This window comes from Lutra lutra, chromosome 1 (assembly GCF_902655055.1).
Source record: "Lutra lutra chromosome 1, mLutLut1.2, whole genome shotgun sequence".
Classification (NCBI taxonomy): Eukaryota; Metazoa; Chordata; class Mammalia; order Carnivora; family Mustelidae; genus Lutra; species Lutra lutra.
Genome location: NC_062278.1, coordinates 211,468,430 through 211,480,938, shown reverse-complemented (window position 1 = coordinate 211,480,938; position 12,509 = coordinate 211,468,430). Strand labels below are relative to the sequence as shown.

Below are 12,509 nucleotides of genomic sequence, written 5' to 3'. Positions count from 1 at the left end.
GGGAACCCTCTTACACTGTTGATGGGAATGCAAAATGGTGCAGCCATTTTGGAATACAGTGTGGCGATACCTCAAGAAATTAAAAAATAGAGCTGCAATTGCACTACTGGGTATTTACCCCCAAAATACAGATGTAGTGAAAAGAAGGGCCATCTGTACCCAAATGTTCATAACAGCAATGGCCACAGTCACCAATGGAAAGAGCCAAGATGCCCTTCAACAGACGAATGGATAAGGAAGATGTGGTCCATATATGCTATGCAGTATTATGCCTCCATCAGAAAGGATGAATACCCAACTTTTGTAGCAACATGGATGGGACTGGTGGAGATTATGCTGAGTGAATAAGTCAAGGAGAGAAAGTCAATTGTATGGTTTTACTTACTTGTGGAGCATAAGGAATAACATGGAGGATATTAGGAGAAGGAAAGGAAAAGTGAATTGGGGAAATTGGAGGGGGAGATGAACCATGAGAGACTGTGGACTCTGATAAACAAACTGAGGATTTTGCAAGGGAGGGGGGTGGGGGGATGGGTGAACCTGGTGGTGGGTATTAAGGTATTACTCAACGTATTGCATGGAGTACTGGGTGTGGTGTATATGAATCTTGGTACACTGAAAAAATAAAATAAAATTTAAAAAATCATAAAAGATCATTAAAACATAGATTGAAGGAACTCAGAAAATCCCCAGCTGGGTAAATTCCAAACAGCATATGGAGGCACACACAGGCGCGTGTGCACACACACACACACACACACACACACACCCTAATCAACCTGGTGAAAACCAAAGAAAAAGAAAAATTGTAACAGCATTCGAAGAGAAAAAGACCCATGAAATGACATGATATATGGACATTTCTTAACAACAGTTTTGATAAATAGAAGACTCTCAATTACATTAGCTTACTTGTCCTCCTTACTGTACCATATTCTCCATTTAAGACATAAAGCAATGTGTGGCGGAGGAGTGGCCTTACATTCTGAGTGAGCATTAACATAACTCCAATGTTGAAACCACTACAACTTTATCTCCGAGAAAATGCAAGATCTTTTGAAACGACTGCAACCAGAAGCCTAAAGGTGCAAATGCACTGGAAACTTTGAGGAAGATTTCTGGGGCCGCTACTGTTCCCCAAACTGAGAAAAAAACCAGAGTTTACAGCATACTTGGAACAGAATACCTTTTCCAAGACGCTAATGCCACCTCCCTGTGACATGAACCCATGATAAGCCATCTAGAGATCTTGGGGGCCTTAGGGAGCCAGGAAGGAAGCATCTGATGGTTTACATAGGGGGTGGTATTTCCTAGTATAGGATGGGTGTGTCTTTAATAATAACCAGAAGGGTTGTGGTTAGCTAGACAGAAAGAGCTGCAGCCACAGGTGAAGGCAGCCATAGAGAACATCGGGCTACAGGACCTCATGTCCATGGAGGGAAAATCTCTGCCCATGCCGGGGGAACCAGGTGAGTCAAGAAGTCGAGGGCAGGAGTAGATGCCCTCCTAAATACCAGGGGTGCTCACTGCCTCCCATTCCAGGGCCTGGTTTAGGCTCATCCCCCCACATTCCTAGCATGTTACCAGCACTTTCAGAGACCATGTGCACCGCCTCATGCTTGTTGCATTTCCTGCAGCACACTGGGACCAAAAGCTGCCCCAGGATGGCCCCTGGAAGTTTTTCTGCCTGACGATAACCCTGATGTTGCTTCTGCTAGTCCTCATCCTTGGTGTGGTTCTGGCTGAGGGTAAGGTGTGGAGCCATGGGAATGGGTGATCACATGGACCCAGGCCCCCAAACCTGCAGTCCTGAGAATAGGACCCTAGAGGGCTGGGGTAGAGATGGGTCAGTAGGGGGTGACTGGACTGTGATGCTGGACTCAATGATTCTAGAAAGAAACTGCCCTCTTTGTCTCAGCCTGCAATTTGGGGGAATGGGAAAAGAACTGTGTATCGAAAAGTCTAGTACATATCAGCCATGTGTTTCCTCTAGTACTGCAGATCTTCAACCAGATGCAGGAAGAACTCAAGCAACTGGACATCAAATGTGAGTGCTGAATGTTATGGAGGGCTTATTCCTCCCCATCCCTCCACCAGGTCTTGATCTGCCTTTCTCTGTGGGCCCCTTAGCTGTGCAGGGTCTGGCAGATGCTGGGCACAGACGGGACATGATGCGGGGAGAGGTGTTCCGGCAAATGGAGGCTCTGCGGGCAGGCAACGGTAAAGAGATGGGGCAAGTTGGGTGGTGGGAAGTGGGAGTTGGGAGAAGAAGGTTGTTCTCTTGGACACTGTTGATGCTAGTGATTCTTGCAACACATGTGTATATGTAGGGTTGTTTTAATCGACCCTTTATCAGGGTTGGTGTTCATATAAAGTTTGAGGTCCCCTGAATGGCATTACTCTTCCATCTCATAATGCCTCTCTCTCTCTTAAAGATTTTATTTATTTATTTAGGAGAGAGAGAGAGAGAGAGAGAACAAAACAGGTGGAGCAGCAGAGAGAGAGAGAGGGAGAAGCAAACTCCCCAATGAGCAGGGAGCCTGACTCAGAGCTCGATCCCAGGACCTGGGGATCATGATCTGAGCTGAAGGCTGCTGCTTAGCTGACCGAGCCACCCAGGCACCCCTGCCCATCTCCTGAATGAACAAATGGGAAGATACTGTGCTCACTTTTGCAAAGTGGAAAAGATGCACAGGTTTGAATCATTTCACTGGAGACCTTGTTCAGTGGCCAGTGCAGCCCTTTACCCCAACAGAGCGAACCTCTTTCCCCTTCTCCAGAATCATCCTGTGAGCCCTGCCTGGAAAACTGGATGGCATTTCAGGGCTCCTGCTATCTATTTTCCACACAGCAACAGGACTGGTTTGAAGCCAAGGATCACTGTGCTAAGAAGGGTGCTCACTTGGTCATTATCAATAGCCAAGCAGAGCAGGTGAGAAGGTGGGGAGGGGTGCTCTGGGGACCCTTCAAGTCATTGCAAGCTCATGTCCTTGTCCCACGCAAAATCTATTGCCAATCCTTCCTTCTGCCCTTCATAATACCCTTCCACTGCCTTAGCACACGGTATTGGCCAAGATTCTTTCTTGGCCAAGTCTTTTTTCTGAGTGATTCTTCATGTTGGCCCTTCTGTCCAGAATGCTTCCTTCTATCTACATAGACAACTTCTACTACTTTTTCTTCAGATCCAACTTTGTCCTTCAACATCCTTCCCACCCCCTCTTCCTCAACACTGGATTATGCTGCCAGATCCCCAGTTCATCTCCTCTCACATGAAGAACTCCCAGGCTAGTGTGGTTCTGACTCATTTTTAAGTTGATAATGCCAGGGACCAGATTAGACATACTCAGTATGGTTCAGTGGACTCAGTGTTTGTCAGTGGAATCCAAATGATTCCTATTTTCCAGAACTCTTCCTAAGGGGGTAGTGTCTACATTTCTCACCCTGTAAACCATGCTTTTGAATAATCCTAACTACCTCTTAACCAGTGCTCTTCTAGGAACCACACTGAGCTCTTGAGACTCTGGACTCTGGGAAACAAACCGAGGGTTACAGAAGGGAGGGGGTGGGGGAGTGGGGTAGCTGGGTGATGGGCATTAAGGAGGGCACATGTGGTGATGAGCACTGGGTATTACGTGCAACTAATGAATTGTTGAACACTACATCAAAAACTAATGATGTACTAAATGTTGGCTAACTGAACATAATTAAAAAAATATTCAGAATATTCTGGAAGGCACCTGCCACTTTTATCCCCATTTTATAAATGAAAAGTCTGAGGGCCACAAGTATCCATAATTTGATGACCACATAGGCCATAATAATGGTGGAAATGGAGATCTACCCAGAGCTTTTAGCCAACTTCAGCCAAGGATGTTGCTTTGGACAACATCCCTGCCTATGGTGTCCTGTAAGTCTTACTCCCTTTCAGGGACTGCTTCCACCACCATTCTCACCTCTGCCCATAGTATTTCTTGACTTAATCTGCCTTCTTCTCATGCAGAAATTCCTAAGGCTAAAGGAAAATACTGTCTACTGGATTGGCCTTAAGAAACAGTATCCAAAGGGCATTTACAAGTGGCAAGATGGCTCAGCACCCACCTTTATGTGAGTGTCCCTGTTGAGCTTGTCTGTCTCACTGGACCTTGAAGACATCTTCCTACAGATTCCCACACTGTCTCAAGTGTCTGATTTTGGTTAAAACCAAACTGCCTGTCACATTTCCTATTGTCATGCTTAATGTTATTTTGTTAGCTGCAGAGGTGTGTGTGTGTGTGTGTGTGTGTGTGTAGGCCATAATTAAACAACACTTAATAGGAAGTTCTTTATTGTGGGAAGTCTCAGTGCTGTTAATACATTGAAGAGAATCATACACTTTGGGGAGGGAGTAGGCAGTGTGTAATGTGCCAAGCTTATTGAGATGTACACCTCATTTGCATGTATCTGGAGCCTTTAGTGTCCTACAGAACACACTCAAGGAATAACTGCCTAGGGGTTCCAGACTTAACCCCTCTATATGTGACTCAATGACCTCACATTCTGGTAATCTGTTCTTGAACTTTTTTTTTCATGTCCACACACTTTCCTAGAACTTCACGCTTAACCTCCTGGACCATCTTGAATATTTCTGCTTTCCTCAATTTCCACATCTTCTGCCTCAACTCAGGTCAGGATGATTGCTATATATCCTATACTTAGTCTTACCCCCCTGAACCCATGCTCTAGTCAAGTTCAAGGGTCATCTTCCTAAAACACGCCTTTGATATAGTTTTAGGAAACACCTAATTCCTCAATGTTACATGCATAACCCAGAATCTTTAATTTTATTTAAAAAATTTTTTTAAAGATTGTGTTTTTTATTTATTAGAGAGAGAAAGAGTGAGCACAAGCAGGAGGAGCGGCAGACAGAGGGAGAAGTAGGCTCCCCACTGGGCAAGGAGCCCGTTGCGGGACTTGATTCCAGGACCCTGGGGTCATGACCTGAGCTGAAGGCAGACACTTAACCGACCGAACCACCCAGGTGTCCCGGATAACCTAGAATCTTTAGATGGCACCTTTCAATGCCCACACAGTGGGTGCCATTCATCTTTACATTCTTTTCTCTTACACACCCAAAGGCTCTCCATCTCCTTTCACAACTATGTGACAAATAACTCATCTTTCTGAACACTGTCTTGCATCTGATCTTTCTGTTTTTTCTCCTGCTGTGTTATCTGCCTAGAACACATTTTATTGGTTTGGTGAGCTACAATATGTGTGTCAAGTCTCATAGAGGAATCCATCCTTTGCCCAGAATGAATTATTCCAACTCCCTTAACACTATGTAGAGTTTTGTGGCTGTGTCAATTTGAGTCATGATCTTCCTTTGCCTGCACATGTCTTACCTATCAGACAGGCTGCTGCTTCAGGGCAGAGCAGTCATCCAACTCATTGATGTGTCTCCAGTACCCACTTCTGGGCTTGGTACACAGCAGGTACATATCAACTGTATTGGAGTGAATGAATGAATGAGTGTTGTGAACATTTCAAGAAATGTTTAGGAAAGAGGGGATAGGATCCTTTGACAGACTTAGCACCTATTATATACTGGACATTCAAATGTGTCATGTCCTGAAACTTAAACTCAGAGACCCAGGGATGTTAAGTTATTTGTCCATTTTGGCCTCATTTATATCATTTATAATGCAAGAAATTGTACCAGATGATTATTATAAAACAGTGGTGCTCAGCAGGTAGTGATTTCCCCCTTCAGCGATTTGGCACTGTCTGCAATATTTTTGGTTGTCACAATAGAGTGGACGCTGCTGGCGTCAAGTGGGTAGACACCAGTGTTGCTGCCCACTATCCTACAATGCACAGGACATCCCCCACAACAAATAATGATAAGGCTCTTAATGTCAGTAGTTCCTTCATGTAAAAACCCTTGCTCTAAGAGATGGCTGGGATATTTTACTTCTAGAGATTTCTCACATATCCCCAAGGCTAGACCCTCCCCCTGGTGGCCTTATCCTCTTCTGGGATCTTAATGGTGAGAAGCCCAGCTGGGCATGGCTGAGTGTGGCTTGCCCCAGTACTGTGGCTAGGGGACTTGGCTGATGCTCGTGTGTGTTTTCACAGCAACGGGCCTGATACCACATCTTCTGACTATGACTGTGTCTTCATGGAGAAGTCTGGCTCCTGGCTCTCGGGGATGTGCCAGGTGTCCTGGTATTATTGGATCTGTGAGAAGCCACAGGTCTGCTGAGCCTGATCCTTTTACTCTGCCTGCAATCTTGGGAAAGGTTGTCTTGATATTTGATCTCATAACAACCCCCCAACTTCTCTCAGAAAAGGGGGTTTTCTGAAAGCTCTGGTCCTCTTGGGAGCATCTTTCCCTTTTTCTTGCCCTGACTTCTAAATGCTGTTGAGGAACATGAAAAATGACTCCAGGATGGAACAATGAGCAGAATATACTGTGTAGGACTTTCTACAAGACAAATAATCTAGTTTTTAAAAAGTGACATAAATAAAGGCAAATGTAGTATTGTTAGAAAACAGAAGAGCCTTAAAGACATCACTAAATTAACATGTGTACCATGTTTGGGTTTTGATTTGAAAAAGGTTTTGAAGAAATCACAATATTTGAGTATGCATGTATATCAGGCAACACGAAGGCAATTTTATTTATTTGTGAGTCATGCCACTAGCATGATATAGAGAGATGATGGATAGATAGATAGATAAGAGATATATCACTGTGTGTTAGCAATACATACTAACATGAGTATGGGTAATATATATGGGCAAATTTGGGTACTGTGTAGGATTTTCTTAAAACAATAAATTTAATAAGCAGGAAGGTTGTATATAAGAAACTCAATTGGACAAGTGTTTATAATTATTAAACTGAGACATAGAAGTCTATCATATATTTCCTCTAGTTTGTGTCAAGAGGAACATTCTACATAAAATTTTAAATTAATGCAATTTATAATAATTCATATAAGGTAAACATGATTAAAAAGGAACTCAGCAATTGCAGGGTCATAGGGAAGCTCTATTTTTAATTTCTTGAGGAATCTCCACACTGTTCTCCAAAGTGGCTGCACCAACTTGCATTCCCACCAACAGTGGAAGAGGGTTCCCCTTTCTCCACATCCTCTCCAACACATGTTGTTTCCTGTCTTGCTAATTTTGGCCATTCTAAGTGGTGTAAGGTGGTATCTCAATGTGGTTTTAATTTGAATCTCCCTGATGGCTAGTGATGATGAACAGTTTTTCATGTGTCTGATAGCCATTTGTATGTCTTCATTGAAGAAGTGCCTGTTCATATCTTCTGCCCATTTTTTGGTATGATTGTCTGTTTTGTGTGTGTTGAGTTTGAGGAGTTCTTTATAGATCCTGGATATCAACCTTCAAGAAATTAAAAATAGAGCTTCCCTATGACTCTGCAATTGCACTACTGGGTATTTACCCCAAAGATACAGATGTAGGGAAAAGAAGGGCCATCTGTACCCCAATGTTTATAGCAGCAATGGCCACGGTCACCAAACTGTGGAAAGAACCAAGATGCCCTTCAACGGATGAATGGATAAGGAAGATGTGGTCCATATACACTATGGAGTATTATGCCTCCATCAGAAAGGATGAATACCCAACTTTTGTAGCAACATGGATGGGACTGGAGGAGATTATGCTGAGTGAAATAAGTCAAGCAGAGAGAGTCAATTATCATATGGTTTCACTTATTTGTGGAGCATAACAAATAGCATGGAGGACAAGGAGAGTTAGAGAGGAGAAGGGAGTTGAGGGAAATTGGAAGGGGAGGTGAACCATGAGAGACTATGGACTCTGAAAAACAATCTGAGGGTTTTGAAGGGGCAGGGGGTGGGAGGTTGGGGGAACCAGGTGGTGGGTATTGGAGAGGGCACAGATTGCATGGAGCACTGGGTGTGGTGCAAAAACAATGAATACTGTTACGCTGAAAATAAATTAAAAAAATTAAAAAATTAAAAAAAATTTATAAAAAAAATTAAAAAAAAAGGAACTCAGCAAACTTGTAATAGAACAGAGTGTCTGAACCTAAAAGTGGTATCTACATAAAGTCTTACCATAACTATCATACTTCACAGTATATTGTTGAAAACATTCCATTTTACCTCAGGAGCAATGAATGGGTTTCCATAGTTTTGGATTTCTCTTCGACATTATTCTGGGGTCTGTAGACAAGGCCATGAGACATCCCCCCAAAGAAGTATCCCATAAAACACTAAGAAACAAAAGTATTAAAATTTGGAAAAGAAAATACAAACACATCATTTTTCATACATGATGTCATTGTTTTCACAGGGATACTAAAGCATCTGCACATGCCTTTAGAATTTAGAAGTGTGTACCAAGTTTTCTGCATTCAAAATCAGCATAGAGATTGTGTTTTATAAATGAAGAGCAAATTGATAGACAAATATTTAGAAAATATCACACTTAGGGAGAAAAACCATGAGAGACTCTTAGCTATAGGAAACAAACTGAGGGTTGCTGGAGGGGAGGTGGGTGGAAGGATGGAGTAACAGGGTGATGGGTATTGGGGAGGGCATGTGATGTGATGAACACTGGGTGTTATACGCAACTGATAAATTATTGAACACTGTATCTGAAACTAATGATGTACTATATGTTAGCTAATTGAATTTAAATAAAAAATTTAAAAAAGAAAAAGCACATTTGCCATTGCACAAAAACATTAAGTGACTTTATTAAAGAAAGGATTTTATTTATTTATTTGACAGAGAGAGCGAGGACGAGAGCACGCGCGTGAGAGAGAGCGAGAACAAATAGGCAGAGCAGCAGGCAGAGGGAGAGGGAGAAGCAGGCTCTCTGCTGAGTAGGGAGCCCAATGTGGGGCTCGATCCTAGGACCCTGAGAGCATGACGTGAGCCAAAGGCAGACGCTTAAAAAACTGAGCCACCCAGGCACCTCATTAAGTGACTTTAAGAACTACAGATATTCTGATGTCTTTTAGTGAAAAACTAAAAGCTATGCATGAAGATACATATGTGCAGATTAGGTAGTCTTGCAGCACTCACTATGGTGAGAATTATAGGACACTGCATTCTTGGCATAGCTTTATCTGCATAACAAATACTTAATACATTATAACTGATTGGTAATAATATATTTAAAAGCTTCATTATGGAGAACATTGAGTACCATGCTATCCCTCTGGCAACCAAGAGAGATGAACCTGAAGAAAGTCAATGTCCTCATGACAAACTTCTTTCCTGCAAGGATGCCAGACTCAGAGGCACACTAGGGAAGCTGAGCTAATTGTATTCCCTTCAACAAGGTTCTCTGGGGGTTATGTCTCAGGGGTCAGAGAGTCTGGTATAAACTGTGGTGGTGGTTCTGCTTCGCGCTCTCAGAGAAAACATGCTCCTCCTTCACAACCATAAGAAAAAGTTGAGGCAGCTGCAGCCCCTAACATCTGGAAACACTACACCCAGCAGCTGAGAGGCCTGGGATCTGCTGGGGTACAGTAGCCACCGGTCAAGGAAGACAAGCTACAAGGGAGTGGTCTCAGGGAAGAGCCCTCCCCAGAACATTCCTCAGACAGTGGGGGGCTGCCTGCTCACTGTTGCTCACCAGAGCTTAGAGAGCCTGCTGTCACAGCCTCATGAGTGGATAGAGAATTGTGAGCTGGTTAAGAGAAAGGGTGCCAGACCCAGAGCCAGAGCTTAGGCTGAATTCTAGCTCCACGTACGAGTGAGGTGTGGAGTCTCAGCTGCCTGCCCCATGCGTTGATCAGGGTTTAGTGGGCTGGTATGTGTCAAGTGATTAGCTCAAATGTGGATTTCCATCATATAAACAGTATTGTCCCACTCAAAATTCGTTGATCTGGGCCGGTGCTGTGGGAGGAGAGAGCAGGGAGTTCAACCTACGTCAGCGGTCCTCAATGGGGGCACAATTTCAATTCCTTCCCAAGGGGTCTTGTTGCAGCTGGGATGAGGGGATGCTCCTGGCCAGGGGTGTTGCTCAGTATCCTTCAAGAATACCTGGACAGTCCCCACCACAAAAAACTGCTCTGGCCCCAAATGTCAATAGAGCCCAGGTTGAGAATCGCTGGGCTTGGCCAATAGAGGGATGAGTGGGAAAGGGATCCTTGCAGATGTAAGGGTAATGCCTAAGTGAGGCAAAGTTGGGGCTAGAGGTTTCTAGGCAGGAGGAACAGCAGGTGCAAAGGCTCTGAGGCAGAGATAAAACCAGGAAGATGGAAACTGAGGTCTGGGAGCAAGAGGAACAGTGGTGAACCATGGAAAGGTGAAGTTGAATTTGATCCCCATCTACACTTTTATAGAGTCACTGGCTGTAGGCCTGTGGAGGTGGGGTGGGTGAGAGTGGCCTTGGGGAGACCAAGGAACAGTAGATCATTCACACGAGAATCCACGGTGACCTGGATTGGAATACTTCCTCTGGGAATGAATTTTCTGTTTCTGTCCAAGAGATGAACATGATGTTTAAAAACCCACAAATCTGGAACTGTTGGGAAATGAAAGGCAAGCAGCAGCAGAGGGCAGTGCTCAGTCCTCAATGCCCAGTTGTTCAGGTTGTTCACCTGTGGCATGCTACAGTGCTTGACTCCCAGGGCCAACCTCAGCACCTCTGGCAGGGAGATTCCATTTTGGACCTTGTGAGGCTAGGGTGCCTGGGAGTGTCTGGGAGTGATGTTCAGGAAGCAACAGGATAATCAAGTAGGAATTTGAAAAGAGGTGGGTGCTGAGCCAGAAATTCAGAATGAATTTAATCCATTGAATGAAAAATGTAAGTCTGGAAGACAATGGAGACCCCCCCACCCTGCACCAAGATACCTGCCACTTGTATTATAAATATTTTCATACCACATATGTACTCTGAGCATCCCATGTCATATGTACGGTATATGGATTGCAGGGGAGGGGTCCAGAGATACAAAAAATCAAGTATTCACTCCCTTCCTCAGCCTTCAGTAGAAGAAGGTGAAAGGAAGGCTTTGAAGAGTCTATTGCAGTTCACAAATATGTACTGTTGCTCTCTGGGTGAGATTTCTATCTCTCTACCCCTTGACACCAGACTTGGCCATTAAAATGTGCATGGAGGTGAGAGAAGGCTGTTTCCTGGTAGATGTTCTTAGGACCCAGCTTACAATTCACTTTTTCCATTGCTGTGATAACTGGCAGCATCCCAGACACAAACGTTTACCATCTGCCTGAGCCCTGAAGTGAATTCTTCATGGAACACAGCCATAGCAACATGTCATGGGCATGTAGCCTGAGAGAGAAATGAGCCTTCATTGCTGTCAGCCATGAAGATTTGGGCATGGATGTTACTACAGTATAATTTAGCCCAAATGGACTTTGACAGAATCAGTGGGTGCCCAGTGGAAGACAGTCAGGGTAATGCAAGCACCGCCTGGGACATAGGGCCAGAATTTGTGGACAAATTAAGATAATCTATCTCTAACATGGGATGTTAAGAAGCACCAAATGAATGAAATTAACTCCCTTTGGAAATAACCTATACCAAGATATCTTTAATCCATGCCATGCTTATACAGCTTGACAGGGAGACTGATATAAAAGATACATGTCACTATAACATTTTAGAGTGGTACCTTTAAAAGAAGACTTTATAGAGCACCACACTAATTGTCTCATTTAATCCTCCCAAGAACCTGAGGCTTTGGGAGTATCTGTCATTGGTTCACACAGCTGATGAGTGTCTGGGGTGGTATTTAAATAGGGTCTGTCAGAACCCAGAGCCTTTGCTCTCAACCACTAAGAGAACTTAACTCTCAGAAAAAAATTATAAGATTCGGCATTTTACATATTAACCCACTACATCTTTTCAATTGCTCTGTAGAGCAGTTACTACTATTAGCCATCTTTACAGATGAGAACATGAAGGCACAAAGAGGTTAAATAACTTGCCTAACTCACACAGGTAGTAAGTGGCAGAGCTGGGATTTAACCTCAGGCTGTCTGGCTTCAGAGTGGATGCCCCTAATCACTATTTATTTTTATTTTTAAAGCAAATCCTAAGAATAGTAAGCCTATTTATTTAGATTGTTTATTTGTTTTTTTTCCCTCTCTTCCCATCATTTCTGAGGTACAATTGGCAGATAAAAATGTATATGATTAAGGTGTACAACTTGATGCTTTGATATATGCATGCACTCTGAAGTAATCACCACAATCAAGCTAATTAACATATATCACTCTTTATTTTGATAGTATCGCTAGAAGTTTCCACTGATAAAAATAACTGTCCATATAACATATCAGGTATGGATTTAAGTCCCTTATACATATTTTCCCACTTAATCCTTGTAATGATCCTAAGAGGTTAGATGACCAGTCCCATGGAAAAGATGAGGAACCTGAGGCTCAGGGAGGTTAGTGGGAGGGGTGGGTGGAAAGGACAATAATGCGACAATCCATTTCTTCTTCAGGAGTCCACTCAAGCTGATGCCCTTATTTTGGCTTTTGTACCACCTGGAC

At 43.4% G+C, this 12,509-nt stretch overlaps 1 protein-coding gene across 1 annotated transcript; it reads left to right on the top strand.

Annotated features, from left to right (window-relative positions):
• Positions 1–1,366: 1,366 nt before the first annotated feature.
• Positions 1,367–7,056, top strand: LOC125083130 (C-type lectin domain family 4 member G-like). The gene is made up of 7 exons (XM_047699100.1): positions 1,367–1,469; positions 1,638–1,748; positions 1,994–2,047; positions 2,131–2,220; positions 2,781–2,932; positions 4,001–4,104; positions 6,115–7,056. Exons 1-7 carry the CDS (start codon positions 1,427–1,429, stop codon positions 6,239–6,241), a joined length of 681 nt encoding a protein of 226 aa, XP_047555056.1. The 5' UTR covers positions 1,367–1,426; the 3' UTR covers positions 6,242–7,056.
• The last annotated feature ends 5,453 nt before the right edge of the window (positions 7,057–12,509 follow it).